A 20,258-nucleotide genomic window follows, 5' to 3' on the forward strand; every position below is an offset into this window, starting at 1 on the left:
TTGTCAATGCCACAAAGAGTTCGGTAGCGATTGTCGATGCAGGACTTCCAGAACCATTGGAGCCGGAGTGTCGGGACTGCATCAACCTATGTCAACCTGTCAGATAAGCTGACGAGACGATCCCTGTCATCGCATGATCTCAGTGATCGATGACGAGGTGGTGTCAGCGCTGATGTTGGTTGCAGCCGCATCAGGAAGGATCACTATTGACATCTCGACGTGGCTGCTTATGGATCTTAAAAAAGCAAAGTCGAACCAAGATTCCTGCTCATGCCACCAATGACTGCGGCCAGCTATGCGACACTGGCGTACGGAGTACCACGTTCTCACCTGCTGACCATTTTGCTGGAGACCTGAAGACATGGACGTGGCTTGCTGATGATGAAGTGGTACAGCTTAGCAGTGTTGTTTAATACATAGGCTTATTCTCTACCCAATGGCACACAGTGACGTCGATTGTAATGAAATATGACTATAGCTGACATCCTTGCAGCAAAGACATAACGGATTTTCAGCCTAGAGATATCAACTTTCAACAACTCGTTCTGTAGTCTGTCTCGACATCCAGGATGGTACCTATCTACAACCCGACCCGCATCATTTCCAAAAGCCCTCAACGATAATTCCATGTTTCCATCCATGATACTTGGCTGACTCCATAATTCTTTTTTATGCGTCCGACACGTTGACTTCCATAACCCGCACAAATTCCTGGCATTGAGTTATCTACAACTTGTCTAACGCTGTAGTCTGTCGGGGATAAGTTTTAGGCTCAAATCTCTCAGTATGGAGCACTCAAGCTTCCAATAGGCAGCCATTCCACCTCTATGTACCTGGTAACTTGATTGACATCCTGGGACGGAGTTCCGTTAATCCAATAGGAAAGCGGCCCTGACACCGCGGGAAAGGGGAGGTCGGAAGGTCCTTGATTATCCTGGCATGGTGCAGCTCACATGATCGATGGCAGGTGAAATAGTCGCTGGACTAAACAGGGCCTAAAAACAGGGCGGAACTAGGAAGGGGGGCCGGAGGAATGGAATACTGTACCTTTTGCCGCCCTAGGCAGAGACAAAAAGACAACAGGTCGATTAGACTATCGAGAATTCTTTTATTTATTTGGAAAATCATTATTATTAAACGAGGTCCTGTAAAGTAAAAGGTCAAGGCCCACTATCATGATGATCTAAACTAGGTAATGCACTAAACTGTAGTACTAGTCTCAGAGAATGTTATCCATCACCGCGGCACCGGATTGTACTTTCCGCTGCCGGTACAAAGTCTCCAGGTCGAGTCATACCTAAGTACGGAGTACGAATTTTTCTTGTCGATAGCATGGACCAATTTGGTAAAGACGAAATACTCTCTAGAAGAATGGGTTAATTGAGTTGGAGAGCTTGTGGCTGACCGCTTCCACGATCCAGGATGCAGTTTGGCTTGGATTATTCCTAGCCCTGTTGTAGTCTATGGAGACAACTACCACAATGGTCATCTGAGACACTCATGTTGTTCTATCTATTGACTGTATGGAGTAGAAGGAGCTGCCTGACCATGTCTCTGCCGCCGTAGCCGTCGTTTTGACTGTCTCGCGTTCTGGGGCTAGCGTGGGATGAAAGGACGGGATAATCAATAGTATATGGAGATTGGAGGAATGAAACCTCGCAGCCATTACGTCGTTGACAAGCTAGAGATGCTGGTGTTATGATTACTGAGTCTGCGCTCCCCAGACATTCTAACTTCGAGAAGTATCAAGTTCTATCAAGCCGAGCAGTCGAACAGATAACAGTAATGGACAAAAGTCTCCACCATCTACACCAATCCCCCTTGGGATGTGGGGAGACGGAATGTCCATTGTATGATTCCCAGATGTACGAGGAACAAAAATACCATGGACCGTAGGTACTTTTCGCTTCGAGGACCTGTATTGGGCTAATGATGGTATGATGATTATCCCTTCCCCCCTGCTAGGTTGTCTTTTGACTTTGCGACGTCCCGAGAAATCTTGGAGTCTGAGAAAGTGGTTCCATCCAGCCAATTAGAATGTAGATTCCCAGATTCCTGTTTCACGTCAAACCGAGATCCATGGATGTACCCGCTTGAGCCCAATTGAGGAGACTGATTGGTGCGGGGAAGCATGTCCGGTTGTTAGGTAGGATGTACAGAAGGTGGGCCCAATTTTGTACTTCAGCTGTGTAGGATCGTACCCTGGTCTATCTTCCTAGATAGAATTCAATGTTTTACCTTTCTAATATTCAGAGATTATCAAGCGATTATCGAAGGCATCATCATTGCCTCATTGTTCTGTCGCAGTGACACGTAGAGGCACCATGAGGCATAAACTAGAAGTTGGTGCTACAAAATGTGAGGCTATCCGTTTCTTGAATTGAGTAGTCCAATTCATCGTGAAAAGCTACAAGGGTCCGGGTGGGTTTCATTGTCAAACCAAAGCATGATGACTTCAAAAGGTCGCGACATGATTCTCGACCTCACGATACTTTGAGTAGATAATCTGAGCTGAGGTACCTTGAAGACTCGAAAATTTTACAGCCAGCCACTCAACTCCGCCACATCCGCACATTGGTGCATCAGTTGTTAAATTGTCGGACCTCGATAAGAATGCACTTATTCACCATGGCTGGACACTAGATACCGGAGCCGAGACGCGAATCGCGATATTATGATTTATGCTGTGACATCCACCATTACGTAGGTAGATACGGAGTGGATAGTCCTTGCCTCGCCCTGGTTCTAGAAGGATTCCATACATAATGGGACCGTTCTGGTACGACTGGAAGGATAGCACCTAATCACCATCAGAGTGGGACATGTCTCCTCACTCAATATCCACCGAAGATTCCGACATTCCCATACAGACCGCTTTTTGCCTTCTACTCCGTTAAGTATTCTCTCATGAATATGACCTATCACAGCGGTATTAAAAGAATGTATCCCTAGAAGCATGTTTGAAAAACAAATCCAAGCACAATTCTCTTGTCCGGATTGGCAACGACGTCACCTCAGGAAGATCTCCCTGGACCCGACAGACTGGTGTGGCAGCGATTTTACCATAGGTGGAGATCCACCAGGCAAGCCTATCTTCCGAGGAAGAAGTCATTTCCTTGAGAGCTGGTAGGATCGTGTTTGAGGCGTCTCATCTCACTCGTAGACTTAATCGTATGACAATAATATTTGGGTACCAGTTCCAGCATGAAACATGAAATGAGCACTATGCTCATCATTGTAATCCAAAGCCGAGCGTCCGCTCCTAATCTTACGACATCTGGTGATGTGCCTTCGTTTCCTTGTCCACCGAAGCGACAAGAGTCAAGCTTGGGATGGACAGTTGTCATTGCTTTTGATGTCAAATGATGTAAGCATGAGCTGATGGGGAGCCAACAATGTAGAGTTATAGATCCGATCCAGCGTATCACAAAATGCTAGGCAGCCGTTGAGCCGTGTGTAAACAATCAAATACTGAGGTACCTACGGTAGGTACAACCATTGATGTACCGCGGGGCACTTCAGTGCCCCGCTTCAAGAGAAACAATCGAAGCTGCCTTGCATGAKGATGGAACTTTGAATCAACTGTCCAGTGGAACAGAATCATTCGCGAAGATTGCTACTACCTGTTGTGGCTGTGTTGATCAGATCGCGTGAGTATGTAGATTGGTCCAAGGATTTGTCCTCACCGTATATCTTTGGGTTGACATTCTGCAAGGCGAGCAAGGGGCTGCTCCTCAGGCTCAGCTCATAGGCCAGATGCATGAAATGTCCGCCATTTGATTTCTGCCCAAGCTACCGTGATAGACACACGTTGTTCAGCAGTCAACTAATGCCAACAGTGACAATCTGGTCAGGGGGTCGAGGGTAAATGTAGTCAGTCAATCAGCTCAAGTTGTTGAATGTCCTGCATATGCCTCTCTTGCCCCTCCCTCAAGCGCCTTCACCGCTTACTATCGAAGCCTGACAGTCCTGCCTCTGCCTTCGCATTCTGTCCGTCGAATAAGAGCGTCGCCTTGACTGCACACAAACTGATGATTGACCATGATATTTTTATCAATGCAGCTTGATGCCAAACTCGATCATACCTTACACCTCCGATTGTCGAGGATCTGAACGCGTCCAATGAGCTGGACGCGACCTGCATCAGTTACCTAGAGGCTAGCTCTCGAGGACAATGTTCACATGACCACGAGCAGTACAGCTTAGTAGACGCATGGCGATGACATTTCATCTGTCCCTCTTTCCGCTCCGGGGTGTCCGAGTGGACATTAAGATAGACACGACTCTGACAATTCAAACGACCTAAGAGAATATGTGTCGGGTGATTCCATCTACGCGTCGCTGCGTGCCATCAGAAACTTGGATCTGATGGGCATGTCGCGCCCAACACCGCCAGATCATAACTCCATGGGAATACTTCGGGTTAATTCTATCTTGGAAGTTCAAGCCGCTCCTTCAGGGGCCAGTACTCGCCTTGCCTATCATATTTTCAACGACCGCTGATGAATATCAAAGATATGCAACTCGTGCATACATGTAGAAGCCCAACACTGCATTACAGCAAGGCACTCCTCGACAAACAGATCGGAATCTTCATGGAAACAACGACATTGGCTTCGTTGTAACGCTTGACACTTGATCGTTGCTCATGACAGAATTCTCAAATGTCATATGCCTCCAAGGTAGACTTGGGTACCCTGTCTCTGGGCTTTCCTGCTTTACCAACAGTGTCTGACCTCACGAGCAATAGTTTTGAAGGACGCCAATTTAGGTTGCATCTCCCTCGCGTGGGGTACCCTGTCACTGTGCCCCCTGTTACAGATATCAACTCTTGTTTGCAATACAGTAACACTAGACTGATACATCTTCCTACGCGTTCCAGATTCATTAAAGGCTATGTTGACGCCAATTGTTCGTTACCAACTGTCAAAAGCTGATGACGTCGATTACTGACCATTGCACCCTGGTGTACACCTAAGTACGGAATATAGAAAGTAATATCTGAGATCAATCGTCTGTATCGAATTCAGCTGCCTAATCTCACAGTCACAGCGAGCAAGGAATTTGCTTGCATTTCTTTTTCATTCTACCCGATTTGTCTACATCTTCGATGTAATTTCCATTTGCTTGGGTGGCTCCAGATCTCAACTGCATCCAGCCAGTCCCTATGCAGTAGTGGAATCTGAGGTAGTCCACTTGATAAGATTTGAGGTGTATGACTGTAATAATACCACAAGAGGTGCCTCATGAATATAAGTGATCCATAATGACCCGTTTAGTGTTCATTTTCGCCCAAGACTAAAGATCTGCCTCAGTGCCAAAAGGTAGGTAGCTTGATTCCAGTCCCCTGGTACCTTCCAGCGCCGACCCGCTATTAGCGTAATGGAGTACTGGACAGTCGGATAACCTTTTGACTAACATTACTCGACATATTATAAGTAATTTGGAATAAGCACAGAAGAATGCCTCTATCTATGTTATTGGATGGTGCGAAATGACCTAGAGTATGAAAGAAGTTATATCAATTAACAAGATTTATTTGATGACGACTTGATCACTTTCCATTTGATGTGTTTGAGATAGAGCGGAGCGAAGGCTGTATTCTGATCAAGGCTACAACATAAATCATTCCGGCATGGATATAAAGAGCATAGCAGTGGATAAGCTTTGGAGAACCTGTCAAGAACTCCATCTCTGGCGACTTTTGATTGTCCATCATAAGTTCTTAATGCTCCTGTTAATTGTGATTGTGTGATCATACTTCCAGGCTTCACACGCTAGGTAGTAACTTATTGACCTATTACTGAACAGTACAGTAAGAAAGATCGGAATTCAGCCGCTACCTTCTTTAACTGTCCTTACTACTACTCCATGTAATCACTACTATGTGGGAGTTGACTGCTCAAACCTTAGTATTCGACCCACTTATTTAGATGGCATGACTGATATACTTTCGACCAGTGTACTCCGTACGGAGTAAACTAAAGATCAATAATAAGATTATGAGACAGTGCCCCCTCTCTTTTTCCGGTCCTTTCGAAATTTTATTGAGCTTTTGGTTTTAGTTTCTAATTTTTATTTTGGCCCCCTTTCATAGCTCCCTTCCTGTCTCATTTCTGGAGATACCCCCTTCCTCCCTGAAATGTACATATCTGGCTTCCGGTCCTTGGCCTGGCTGACCGCTTTTGGTGGTAGCACACAGCGATACAGGTACACCGCATCTCTATTGTCACTTCCTGGAGACATGAGCTTGCTTTCCCCTTTTCTCTATTGGTGCTCTTTCTCCTTTTCCGTACAGTACCAAACAAAGGAAGCCAAGAAGATTGCATTGAAAGCAAAGGAAGAATACTTGCATGTATCACTCAACTTCCTCTCAGGGATGTTGAGAATGCAGGATCTCAAGATTGATATGCATGTCATGAACAGCAATACATCATTACCCAACTTCTTCCTACCAGTTGATACATCCCAACAAATGGCGGTTAAGAAAATTAGTCCATGGTTTCCTATTGAATTCCAGTATGGACTATCGAGTACAAATCGCCCCGGGTTCCGGTGAACTAATTATCCCAAACTGGGGAAGAGATTATTGGACTAACATACTCCATACTCCAAACGCTATTTGTCTACTCCGTATGCAGACTGGGAGACAAACGCTAAACTGGCTACAGAAAGGGGCAGCAAAAAGACCATCTGAAAGTGGGTGGGCTCTAGTGGGTACTAAATTGCTAAATGAGATCTATCATCTTGACTAAGTCTCACTAAAACCATACTCTTGGAAAGCCGATCATCCATGCCTTATGGGTCTCTTTTAGCGCGCTTCTAGATACAACGCCTACTGCTGTTCCCCGGAGCCCGGGGCTCAGGTCCATGGGTCATTGGGCCGACCGTTCAATTCTGCGTCGGCGGCTCTCGACTGGGGGCAATTTGGACAATTTGTTCACTTCTTTTTCCTTTTTTTTCTGGTTGATTATTATTATTATTATTTATTATTTTTTATCAGCTGTAGGATTTTGTTTCATTTTCTATTAGATACTGCTTTTTTTTTACAGTAATTTGTCCATACTTTATTAATCATATTTTATTCCCGGCTTTCTTTTTCCTTTCATTTTTTATTATTTTTTTTTTAAGTTGAATTATGCGAATTTCTTATCTGCCCTTTTTTTCCTTTCCTTTTTGTCTGCCCCCTGTCTTCCTCGTCAGGGATCAGGAAATCAAGACCGCTCTTTCGATCAGTGGATTATCAGAAGGATCCAGGAGCAACGGAGCCTTTTTCCAGGCCCTGCTGTCCGGAATACGGACTTACGTCGTAGACCTATAGCCTTTTACGAAGCTCTAGTTACCCGAAATGGAATCCGGACTGATTGTCTTCGGGTTGAGTACCTGTGGATCGAATTGATTGACTGGAAACTGGCTGTTAGAGAGCGGCTGCTATTGGATCCACATCCCTTTCGCTTTGCCCTTCATTATTGTCCTTGGTACGGAGAATTTGTTTCTAATCTCTGTCATTATTTTTCTCTCTTTCGTCAAGTCTAGTTGCTAGCATAGGTCATTATTTGCCTGTGTATGTAGGACCCAGTCGGATGCCCCCAATCCTATTGCCCTTTTCCTGCTGTACGTGTGTCTATCCACTAGAGACATCATAGCTTAAAATCAACAATATGAATGTGGATCCTATGTGCTAGTGTTCCTTGACTGTTTGCTGTTGACTGCGTCCTGCATCATCCTCTGTAGTCTGTACAGCTGTAGCCGAACTGGGCTCCATTGTGATTCTTTCTGTCCCAGATGCTGAACCGTTGACGTTTTACCTTTTCCCTTTTTGATTTCTTTTTTGTTTGAATCTTAATTCTTATTTTTTTTATTTTCCTTTATTGATTTTTTAGCTTGTCTTTTCCTAAATGATTATTTATTATTTTCGCCTGATCAATGATCACATATCTTCTTCCTCTTATCCACATCAGATACTTCATTTAATTCCCCTTCCCGTCCAGATCCTCCCTTGAAGATTATCTCTTCTCTCTTCTTCTGCTTATAATTAAGCTCTTGCCTTTATTCCGACAATATCTCCTTCTTCTATCCTTCCATTGTCCCATTGAATCCTCCGACTTCATTGTTCTGTCTTCACCTCATCTCTGCCTTCACCTTCTACTACCCCACACATCTCCATACCACGTCCTCCCCCAACAGCTCATTCTTCTCTTGGTGTTGAGCTTTGTTGCGCTCTAGTCTACAACTACAAGGAGCCCCCCCATAGTTCCAAGCAAAGTCACTTTGTTCAGACTCCCTTGTAGTGAACTCGAGTGATCGAGGTCAGTGGAACGGGTGCCAAAAGGAAGGGAGACGACAGAATACAGACGACAAACTTGAAAGGAGGAACATCTGGAACGAATTGAAAAGAAGGAAGCAATGCTGAAGTTCCTCTAACAAGAGGTTCCTTCTTCTTCTTCTTCTTCTTCTTCTTCTTCAGGCCCGCAAGCTCATCCCAATCGCATTCAATTTCTCCTAGCCTAGCGGCGACATTAGGGCGACACATTGCTCTCGCTGTCGGCCTCTTTTCGATTTCTGACAGAAAATAAAAAGACCACGGCACTCTGCTATAGCCATTCCCGTTCTCCCTTGGCCCGAAGACATTTCTGGTTCTGAGACGACGAGATGTTCAAACGGCCGTCGTTCTTACAACGCCAGCGGCATAATGGTGGGCGCGATGATTGGTCCGCCTTTCCTGTGCGCCAGCTTTTTGTGCTAGGTATGTTCTCCCTCAGTCGCTCTGCTTAGTGCCCAATCTCGATGAGAATGATGGGTTCATGTATGACAAACATGGATCTGTGCGTCTTTATTGGAGCAAACATTTCTTCACTGCAGTTAAAATTTCCTATTGGATCTTCAGAATGACTGACAGCTTTTCAAGCACTATGCCGCATCTGCGAGCCAATTGCATTCATGTCCATTTTTCCGTATGTCTACCACATGGTAGAGGCATTCAAGGTGACAGATAATGATCGCAAAATCGCTCTCTATGCCGGCCTGATCACATCCTCGTTTACTTTCGCAGAATTCTCGGCAGGCATGTTCTGGGGTCGGATGAGCGACAAGATTGGTCGAAAGCCTGTTTTGATTATGGGTCTGATTGGAACAGCTATCAGCATGATTGTTTTCGGATTCGCTCCGAATCTGCCAACCGCCATGATTGCTCGAGCGCTTGGGGGTCTCCTCAACGGAAACATCGGAGTTCTTCAAACGACGGTTGCGGAGATCGTGACTGTCAAGGAACATCAACCTCGGGCTTACTCGATCATGCCATTTGTTTGGTGCTTGGGGTCGATCATAGGACCAGCTATGGGTGGTGCGTTGGCACAGCCCTGCCAGAATTATCCCGGGTTGTTCCAGCGCCATACAATTTTCGACAGCTTCCCATTTCTGCTGCCCAACCTCGTCTGTGTTGTCGTCCTGGTCTTTGGGGTTATCGTCGGCTTCTTGTTCCTTGAGGAGACTCATCCGGAGAAACGATACCGCCGTGACCCTGGTCTCGAGCTGGGCAACTGGCTCGTCGCCCAATGCTCGGGCTCCCGCGTGCAACTGACAGAGGATAACACGGACATCAAAGTGGAAGCCAACGAAGCTGACTATTTCGACTACGGCGATGTCCCCCCACCAGAGTACAGAAGCACTGAAACCTCACCTCAGCTGGCCCCGGTCAAGAATGTGGGTGCTCTCTCAGATGATGACGACATTGAGGGTCAGGTCAAAGGCGAACAATGCGGGACACCTAAAGCTTTCACAAAGCAGGTGGTCTTCAACATCATCGCGTATGGTATTCTTGCCTAGTAAGTTGGGACCAGTTCTTATTCCTACGACGATCGATTTCAGTTTTCTGACAATCTTCCAACAGCCACAGCGTCTCCTTTGATCAACTTATGCCCGTTTTTCTCAGCACCCCTAAATCCGACGGTAACGTCGTCCTGCCGTTCAAATTCACCGGGGGACTTGGTCTTCCCACCAAGACGATCGGTTTTATGCTCGCAGTACAAGGCGTTTACTCTATGATTGCCCAACTTTGGCTGTTTCCTTTCGTCGTTCGCCATTTTGGAACACTGCGAACCTTCCGATTCGTTCTGCTCGTTTGGCCACCACTCTACTTGCTCGTGCCATACCTCGTCCTCCTGCCTTCAATACTGCAGACAGCAGCAGTCTACTTGGCTCTCATCTGCAAAATTACTTTGCACGTCATTGCGTTTCCCTCTACTGCTATTTTGCTTGCCAATGCTGCTCCATCTTCCAAGGTTCTCGGTTCGATCAACGGTGCTGCCGCCTCGACTGCGAGTCTCAGTCGCGCCTTGGGACCAACAATCACGGGTCTGTTGCACTCCAAGGGCCTCGAAAGCGGCTATTCGATTATCGCATGGTGGGCCTGTGGCATCGTTTGCGTTACCGGTACCATCCAAAGCTTCTGGATGGAGGAGAGCGAGCCGCGGAGAGACACCGAGAAGGCTGGCAACAGTGACTCGAGTGCAGGAAACCCTATGCGGAGCTCCTTCACTGCAGGCAAAGAGTATGCCACACCCGAAGAGGAACGCAGACTGCTCTCTTCTACGCGGACAAGTGTCGATGATTTGGACATTGCCAACCTGGATTTGACGCAAGTCGAACCAGCAAGCCGGTCGAATCAATTTGCATTTGCCGAGGACTGAAAATGATGCCATGCATTAACATGCGCTAGATTCTGCTTTTTTCCTCCTTTCCCTTCATAATGCATCCTCGTCAGGCATTATACCATTTAACTATGAACGTGTGGCCGGGTGGTGTCGACATGCTCCACTCTCCCTTTTTTGCTGCTTCGCTGTTGTCTCTTTCCTCTGTTTCGAGCCATGCATTTCTCATCCGTTTTCCCTCTCTTATTCTAGAGCATGATTCCAAGATGGGTGATGGCGCAGTTTTCCTTTTTTTTTATAGATTGCATGCATTTCAGAAGCGCGGGGGTCTTGTCTGTTTTTCTTGTCTTTTGTTCGGGATCATCACTATGGGCATCATCGGGTACACATCATGTCATGCATCTGGGCGGCTGTTGTCATTTATATCATATCCTAGCACCTTGAGCGCTAAATCCACTTTCTATTGAAGGGAAGACTGCAGTCGGCCCTCCTTTCTTTCCGGTCACCGAAACTACCTCCAATCTGATACCTGCCTGTGCTGACTGGTAGTGCTCGATACAATAGTCGTCTTCCGCTCTATCATATTTATCCGAAGAAATGATCTAAAGGTTGGAGATGTCGGATAACTTGAGTGGAGCAGGCCAGGCTTGAATCTATCCATCCCGCCTGTCTCCGTAATCAATTATATATCACGTGACGATGGAATGCGGGGTTAGCGGCAAAGTGTCTGGAAAACGCGTTGCCTGTACCAATATTTGGGGCTGCGGATTGACCTACTAAGTGACTGTATCCAACGGCTATTCAAAATCGCTCAAGGATGCTTCAACTGCTTCAATCGGTATGATAAGGACAATGGTAGTCGCAGAATAAGCTACAAAATATTTTAGTACTGCTGTTTTAGACTTATCAACAGCCAATCATCTCCGAGAATTTTTCCTCCTCACGTGGGGCAGCAGTTCGGCTACTGTCACACATTGTTACCAAGCAGTACCTAGGTACGACCTTTAGGAACAGAGAGAAGGAGCAGGAAGTCTTGCAGATCCTCCTATTGATATTCAGGCGATAACCAATTGTTTCAGTTTGCTAGCTCTACAATTCACTGGTGCTGTTTGTTGAAATTGAATACGGAAGAGTGCTTAGCGAGGTGGTATTCTCCATACGTACGTACAGCATCGGCCGCTAAAGTCCCAAGGTAAAGAGTCTCGACCCCACAGTTTGTCCTATCTCCAACCTTCAACGTCGACATTTTCCCCCTTCGACCTCCAGTATTTCCAATTCCACTTTTTCTTCCTTATTCTGTCTCTGGACACTTCTTCTGGCCGTGAAAAGTCATTTCCGACATGGTTTGCGACTTTGCCCTGCGACCAAAACAGAATCGACCTTTGCCTTGACTGTCATCTCGGAGACTAAGGAAGCCCGCGGATCGGGATACAACTGAGGAGTAACTTTCCCGTGCGACGCGATTTCGTTTATCGAAGCGAAATAGTCAGCTGCAAAACGGCCAAAATCATCAAGCCGTATGACTTAACATGAATGCTGATTCGTCTCGGAATCTTCGGCACACTACATCCTCGTTTCACTTGACTTGCGACAGACCTCCGTTCTCGAGACATGGTTGTCGCACCTCTGCGCCCCTTCTCCCCGTCTCGCCTTTCCCGTCATGTTGAACCCTGCTTCCCCGGCCTCGCCTACCTCCCTTGGGAGGAAACGACCACACCCTCCCGCTGAGCCTTCCTCAACCCAACCGCAGTCTGCGGCGCAAGATCAGCAGCAGGCCTCTCGCGATGGCGCTGCGAAAGCACCACTGGCTACCATGACAACTTCCTCAACCTCGTCTTCCTTCCGTAATGTCTCCGCCTGCAACCGATGCCGGTTGCGCAAGAACCGCTGCGACCAGCGACTCCCCCGGTGTCAGTCCTGTGAGAAAGCCGGTGTCCGATGCATCGGGTATGATCCTATCACTAAACGCKAGATTCCGCGCAGCTATGTCTATTTCCTCGAGGCCCGCGTGGCTTATCTGGAGAAAACTTTGAAGGACCACCAGATTGAGTTCAAAGAGGCTGTGGCCTTTGATGAAGAGGAGGCCATCAAAGTAGAGGCCGGGTACGATCAGGCTCAGCCGCAGATGGCTAGCTCGGAAGGGTCGGTGGGTGCCGAGACCTCGACCACCACTGTTGTGGAAAGTGACAAATGGGCTCGGCAAAAGGGAGAGAAGGCTGCGCTAGTTCAGCGATCGGGCAGGAACCCGGAGAGTGAACAGGATGCGGAGAACAGCCAGGAGTATGAAAAGGAGGACAACTGGCGCATACATAATCTCGTGTCGAATATTGGCATGGTATCGGTGCAAGGGACTTCTGATCCACGGTATCTGGGGTCGACTTCAGGAATATCCTTTGCCCGTGTCGTCTTCGCTGCGGTGAAGAGCTCCGTTGCCGGCAACGTCGCAGAGCGCGGACCTATGCGGCCCACTGAACGCTTGCCGCATAGTGCCACAGGTACCGCAGGGAGTACCATGCGGGATTCGTTTTTCGGCCTTCAAACAAGGCCAATGATGAAGTGTGCGGCATTCCCTGATCGAGAATTGGCGGAGAAGCTTGTCAACCTTTATTTCGAGCATGCAAACCCGCAGATGCCTATTCTCCACCGAGAGGATTTCATGGAACTCCTCGATCGGACATACTCAGTCGAGGAGAAGGACCGCTCTTCTCGCAGTCTTTATACCCTGAATATTGTCTTTGCCATTGGCGCAGGTATCATATTCGAAGATAAAGCCAGCTCAGATGATGAGGACAACAAGCAAAGCAACCGCAGCCGCTCACACTCGTCGTCCACAGCAAAAAGGCCGCGGCTTTCCAGCCATCAGTATCAACCCGAAGAGTACCATGCCTCTGCCATTATTCATCTGGAATCTTTCATTGGCGCTTCGTCATCGAACGACGGGTTCGGTGCGCTGGAAGAGCTGCAAGCCGTCCTCCTATTGGCCAGCTTTGCCCTTCTTCGGCCTGTTGCGCCGGGCCTTTGGTATATTGTTGGAGTCGCTATGCGGCTAGCAGTTGATCTTGGTCTTCATTACGAGGACGGAGCGGGTATTGACTCGGTTGGCGAAGAGAGCCTCGATCGTTCGTCTACCAAGGGTGAGAACAAAGCCAAGCCGCGGATACATACTAGCGAGCGTGGCCGTCGAGAATGGGTTCGCGATCTTCGCCGGCGATTGTGGTGGTGTGTTTACAGCTTTGATCGTCTCGTCAGTTGCTGTGTTGGTCGCCCTTTTGGAATCAGTGATCAAGCTATTAGCACTGAATTTCCGTCCCTATTCGAGGACAAGTACATCACCAAGTCCGGCATTGTTACGCCACCCGAAGGCGCCACTAGTTACAAATATGCGGCACACCATTACTTCAAGCTGCGGGTGCTGCAATCTGAGATTCAAGATGTCCTTCAGCATCAACAAGCCCGATTCGTGCGTCAAAAGGTTCCTTATTCGGCAAATACGGTTATACGTTCCGACCTTGCGTCTCCCTTCCTTCAAGGGTTCGACTCATTCCGCTCATGGCGCAGAGATGTTCACCGGCGATTGAGGGAGTGGCAGGAAAGCGCGCCCACCCGTAGAGAAACAGGCGTGCAGTTTTCGGTGGAGTTTCTTGAACTCAATTACTGGCAGGCCGTCATCATGCTCTACCAGCAGAGCTTGACAGTTCCTGCGGAATTAGCCACAGAGCTGACACCGGCGGACGATGTATCCAGCCCGTCATTCTCGAATGTGGACGAAGCTGAAGACGAAGATGACATATACTATAAGGTTGCAGAGGCAGGGCAGAAAGTTATCCGTATATATCGCCAGATGCACCGTGTCCGACTAGTGAACTATACATATCTTGCAACACATCATATATTTATGGCGGGTATGGTGAAGTCCCTCGCTCCATTTTACGTCGCTGCTTACACTGTTCTAGGTATCTCATTTTTGTATGCGATATGGCACTCACCTTTCGTGAGAAGTCGCTTGGTATGAATCTCACGGCTCAACAGGAAGCAAGATAACAGTTAACTAATTCGGTTGTAGACATTAGACGAAGTCGATTTCACTGTGCTTGCCGCCACATCTGTGCTTGGGGACTTGATGCACAAGTGTCCCCCGGCAGAAGCTTGTCGGGATGCCTTTGAACGAATGAGCAAAGCCACTGTTCAGATGAGCTTATCGACTACCGGATTTGGATCTCAGGTTGATTTATCTGGAATTAAAACATCATCTCAGCAGCATCATGGTTATATGGGCCCGACGAGGAGTTCTGGAAGATCCGGTTTGGAGCAACGACAGCGCTTTACTCATGTCCCTCGGCGGCAGACGCAGGTACGCCAGTCTCGACCGCTGCCAAAATTCGACATGGATCTTGGCGATCTCTTCAATGACCCGGGGCCCGTTCCGGATCGCCCTGGTAGCGGTGCGAGGAAGTCGGCACAGACGTATCCAATGCGGGCCGAATACCCAGAGCCGTCGACACCGAACTTTGGCTCCGACCTTCCACCCCGGCCTCATCCTCAACGAACACCATCTATGGAGTATTATGGAAGCTACGAAAACCCTGTCTCTCCACAGACACAGCAGCAACAGTATTTCTATAGCAATTCTCCGCAGCATAGCGTATCTTCAAGCGGCGCGGCCCCCAATGCGGGCCACCCTCAATTTTCGGCGGCGGACCAAGAGAATGCGGCAGGGATCAGCCTCGATTTTTTGGACTTTGAATCCACAGGGGCGGAGAACACAGTTTCCGTCGGCTCAGACGGTAATCCCGAGTATAACATGTCAACCGTACCCTCGCTGGGCCACGGGGCTGGCCACAGTGTTGGAATCGACCTCGGATTCGGCATGGCGGTCGACTTCCAGCATGACTGGAGCGAGAACGCCAATTACGATATGCTCGAAGGTTACTTCTTCGGGGGATCTGTGGGAAATCCACCAGGCGATGGGTCAGTCTGAGGTTCTTGTCTCCGTTCCTCTTTCCTTCGTGTTTTCTTTGAAAGCATCTTGCTTGCGGGTCTTTGGGTCTACCTGGGTAAAAGGTGACATGAATTTACGACTCCTCGCTTGTACATTGTCCAAAATATCGGTTGCATCGAACGGGGCTATTTGGTTCTTGCGTGTTATGATAACAGTTCTTCTAATTATATCCTACATATTATCGTATAGTATCATATATTCCATTTCATCAGATCATGGTGGTATCTTGCTGATTTCAACGTACTATCGTGATTTGAACTGTTAACAGGGATAAGTAAGGCCAACGCTGTAAGACTTTGGGCAGCAAATTCAGTATCTACTATCTACCCCTTACTAGTGGTGAGAGGAGTTTGTTGACGTTCGAGTTGTCCTGTGGAGACCCAACCATGTGGGATGCATCCAATCACTAGAAAAGATTTATGGTCGCAGCAAGCCAACGCACAGCTCTCATGGTTATCTCGTGTGTACCTATATGTCTTGTCTGCAGACTGTGTACCATTATTTAGTGTCTCCTTATCTCTTCTTTCCAACTCTCGTCCCTCTAGAAGTGTTCGAAGTGTTCGCCGGTGTCCGATTAGCAGAGATTCCATGCACATTATTGTGTCCGTCCCGTGAGGAGGTTGCCGGGGTGAGGATCTCCCAGCTCCACTCTTGACGGTTCAGCCGCTTGGATCGAGTCAGAGTCACCAACGAGCTTAGAGAAGATCATTCAGACGTGTTCCCTCCTCGTCATCATCAGATCAGCGCGATCTTCATCATATTTCGACAGAGCCAGGCCTGTTGTCACTCCATTGCGGTCACTGGACCTCTCGTCCACTGCGACCGTGACTAGGTTTCGGTGTCTGTCTGGTATCTTTGACTCTTCGAAAAGAGACCATGTACAAAATATCACCAAAAAGGAAAGATTGACCAGCTGTCCGCAGTAAATATCGACCACGCCTTCCCTATTACTATTGCACTGTTTGGAGCTTTCTGGTTCCGGTTAGGCTGGCGGAAGCTATACCAAATACCCAACTGTTGTGTGTGGACCCCTTCGATCGCGGGGAGAGCAATCTTTTTCCTCACTGCTGCAACCTGTACGGGCAACGGAGTAAAGTGCAGGCCGTTTCTAATTTTATTATTCACTTCTACCTGTTCATCAGTCCTTTGCATATTTTTCTTGCTCCAGGTCGTTCCCTTTTTCCTTCCCGTGGCCGGTAGTCTTTCCCTTCACATCTCTCACTTGCGTCGAGAGGTGTGCCTAACCTGTCTGTCACTCTTTTGATCGAGACCACTTCGTCCTACGAAATCTTACGATCGTGCTTCTTGCTCCGGGTTATGTCATGTGCAATACGACTGGACTTTTGAGCGACACGGCTGGAACCCGCTCATTTGGCAATACACAATATTGAAGGCCGTTGAGGGTTACGCTGCTTGCCCACGATGGTCAAGGCAGACGTGCGGAGGGATTATTATGCGGACCTGGGTTTGACGCCCAGCGCAGACGCTGAAGACATCAAGAAGCAGTTCAGGAAATTAGGTAAGGCGAGGAGATTGCTTGCAGGGCTTTGTTTGCGAGTCTTATGTGGTTAATGTAATTCTCAGCCCTCAAGTACCATCCCGATCGCAATCCAGGCCGGGAGCTCGAGTTCAACGCCAAGTTCCAGGCTATCCAAGCGGCCCACGAAATTCTCAGTGACCCCCAACAGCGCCTTAGATACGATACAGATCGACTACGTGCTGGGTACGGCAAGCTCTATGGTCCACCCAAGGCAAATACGTCTCGGAAAACTCCTGCAAACCCTTACGCCTCCGCATCCACCGCGAAGCCTCAGACTCCTAAACCGCCGTTCTCAGGTCGTCCGCAATCTTTTCATAATGGGCCCTCGACGGGTGCCCAGCGATATGCGAGCTATGCGAGAGCGGCTCCCAAGCAGCCGTGGGAAAAGACGCAGGATGAAGGACAGACCAGGGCTGATGCGTATCGAGGGTTTCAGGAGATGAAGGGGAACCCGACACCTGGATGGTCTCATTTTGATCCGCGTACTGGACGAGCAGGATATACGGGGGCTGCACCTCGACCGGATGCCACTTCTAACGGGCACCCCACTAGACCGAAGTCCGCATACGAGTACTTCAAGACATCCCCCAAAACCACCACCAACGAGTCATCCCGTACCCAGTCTGCACGGAAGAAGCAAGGCTTCGCTCCCCGGACTGCTGGCGGGGACGAACCCATGGCTGCAAATACATCCTCATACACAAGCGTACCTCGGAGGGAGCGCTTTCACGCGCCCGACAGCTTCCAACGGGAAACTGCCCCCTCCCCAACGGCGGAGAGATCTGCGGCAACGTCCGGCTATCGAGCTGAGGACACCGGGACTCCTGATTTTGAGCGAACAGGCAGTAAGTATGCCAGTACCGGCGGCGAGCGGACATTTTTCTCGAGTGCCTGGCTGCGTTCTGAAGGTGCACGCAATTCACCCAAAGGCTCCAGCGCTCAGTCGCGGACAAACCCCCCGAGTCCGACTCCTCCTCCTCCTACTGGAAGACACAAAAGCGCCAGCCCTAAGTTGCGTAGCGACAGAGGACGGAACTACGACTCCACAAGCTCAAGTGGCACCGAGGATGATTTCATCTCGCGCAAACCAAAGGCGGTTCCCAAGAGCAGGCTGCAAAACCACAAATTTTCCCATCTTCGTTCTCAGAAGGGTCCTACTCCTAGGACGGGTAAGCCTCCTCTTTCTCAGTTGACAAGCTCTCGATGACTTGTTGCTGCTGGCCTAATGAATATCCCTTAAATCGGTGCATGGCTATTCGGGTGCTAACAGATACTACCAGACCCCGCCAAGCCAGCGTCGTCTGAAAATATTTTCGGTGCATTCTCGTCAAACTCGTATGAGACCTTGGCCTTGGCTCTCTATATTGTAACTCTCAGGCTGACTTCTTCAACTGTAGGAACTCGGTGCCTAGTGATGGCCAAGCACCACCAAATGGAACTTTCAAGAGTAGCAGTCACGATGATTTACGCAAACCATTTGCTGCGGATAGTTGGAAAGGCGATTTTGGGTTTGGTTCATTCACATCAAGCACGGCAGGGGAGTTCAACAATCGTCCGAACAGCCGTGGACGAGCCTCGACAAGAGCGAGTCCTTCAAGAGCAGGCCAGCCGGGTCCATTCAGCCAGGATTCGTCCCGGTCAGCGTCCGTTTCGCAGCAACCGCCCACAACGTTTCCTAAGGCAAAGTTCTCTGTGGACGAGTGGGCTGCCAAACTCAAGGATGTACGGTGGACCATGCCGCAAAACGAGGAAGCCTCTCAGCAGGCGAATATTCAGCGCCAACGAAGTCCTAAGAAGCAGACCAAATCCGGGTTTAAGATGCGACCTACACCGCAACCTGCCAGTGTTGCGACAGAGGCGGAAGAGTCCCGGACGACTGTCGGTGGTAGCGCAAAGCAGGAGGCGACCGGTACAGGTGCGGAGGAAGTGGAAGCCATGGACCTTGATGATGATATCCCTGGCAGAAACATGGATGCAGCGTTCCAAGCAGACAAAGTATCCAAAGATCAAACCCCTCAGCCGTCTTCAGGTGTTGGCAGCAAAGACGCCGGTGCCAATTCTAAATCTCGCCTATTCAACCTGAATGACCTAGGCAGCACCGCGCCATTTACCAGCACAAATAGTGGTGGCATTGAGGATTTGCAGGATATCCATGCGACGCTACCCTTTGAGTCTCGCGCGAAGGTCCCAAGGACGTCGGCACGGGATGTTCGTCCCAGGCGGCTCATTTGCCCAAATCCACCAAAAAGACCCAGCCCACCGGAACTTGTTCCAATCAGCGCAGGGTCGCAGCAACTCGGACTGCCTCGAGGCGCATGGGACCGATATGTTGCGGAGATGGGTGCCTACATCCGAGAGTGGAACGCTTTCAATCGTCGACTTCTGCGTCACTTCAACGCACGCCAGGATGCGATGGAAACAGGAATGGCCCCCAACTGGATTGGTGCTGTTGGAGATTCCGCACGTATTAAGATCAACGAGCCGGGTGGCGAGGATGATGAAAAGGTGGTTCATGAAGACGACGACGATGCTGAGAGCGACGATGCTATGGTGGCTGGAAGCGCCAAAGCAGGATTCAGTGCTTATTTGCGTGCATTTGATGAGGATGAAAGAGTGCACAAACATTGGGAGGTCGCTCGCGAGAACCATCGCAAATGCATAATGGAGCTCGGCGAGATGCGCGAATGGATCTTGAATGGAGGAAAACTGATTTAGGCTGGGCAGATATACCCCTACGACTTTTCTTTCCTACATCGCATGGCATGGGTGTTGGCGGTTCGGCGTTGTGAATGGTTGGGAGTGTTCTACAGCTAGGTAGTCTCTTGTGTCAGTCATGTATTTTTAGAAGCTCTTCCATCACAAGTTAGAAAGGGGGTCCTCTAGGACCGAGCATGAGGAGTTGGATATGCTCAATCTACCTTCGAGGAAGTCTGATATCAATCTTGAATTCATTCCGAGCCCTAGCCCTGAGCCCCGAGCCCTTACTTCCGATATCGGCAACATCTGACATCCGCCACCTTCCCGATTCAGCCAAGTGCCCCTCGAACACTCCGGTAACAGTGTGACAGAG

At 48.8% G+C, this 20,258-nt stretch overlaps 3 protein-coding genes across 3 annotated transcripts; all 3 read left to right on the forward strand.

Annotated features, from left to right (window-relative positions):
* Positions 1–8,940: 8,940 nt before the first annotated feature.
* Asppvi_002303 (uncharacterized protein) lies at positions 8,941–10,688 on the forward strand (the record flags this gene model as incomplete). Its single annotated transcript, XM_043298293.1, has 2 exons — positions 8,941–9,824; positions 9,890–10,688. The coding sequence occupies 2 exons, from the start codon at positions 8,941–8,943 to the stop codon at positions 10,686–10,688; spliced, it is 1,683 nt and encodes a 560-aa protein (XP_043154228.1).
* A 1,621-nt stretch (positions 10,689–12,309) lies between these two features.
* On the forward strand, positions 12,310–15,627 carry Asppvi_002304 (Zn(II)2Cys6 transcription factor; the record flags this gene model as incomplete). Its single annotated transcript, XM_043298294.1, has 3 exons — positions 12,310–14,551; positions 14,603–14,655; positions 14,713–15,627. The coding sequence occupies 3 exons, from the start codon at positions 12,310–12,312 to the stop codon at positions 15,625–15,627; spliced, it is 3,210 nt and encodes a 1,069-aa protein (XP_043154229.1).
* Positions 15,628–17,070: 1,443 nt separating this feature from the next.
* Positions 17,071–19,903, forward strand: Asppvi_002305 (DnaJ domain protein; the record flags this gene model as incomplete). The annotated part of the gene is made up of 4 exons (XM_043298295.1): positions 17,071–17,167; positions 17,233–18,357; positions 18,469–18,523; positions 18,586–19,903. The coding sequence occupies 4 exons, from the start codon at positions 17,071–17,073 to the stop codon at positions 19,901–19,903; spliced, it is 2,595 nt and encodes an 864-aa protein (XP_043154230.1).
* Positions 19,904–20,258: the final 355 nt, after the last annotated feature.

This window comes from Aspergillus pseudoviridinutans (assembly GCF_018340605.1).
Source record: "Aspergillus pseudoviridinutans IFM 55266 DNA, scaffold_2, whole genome shotgun sequence".
Lineage (NCBI taxonomy): Eukaryota > Fungi > Ascomycota > Eurotiomycetes > Eurotiales > Aspergillaceae > Aspergillus > Aspergillus pseudoviridinutans.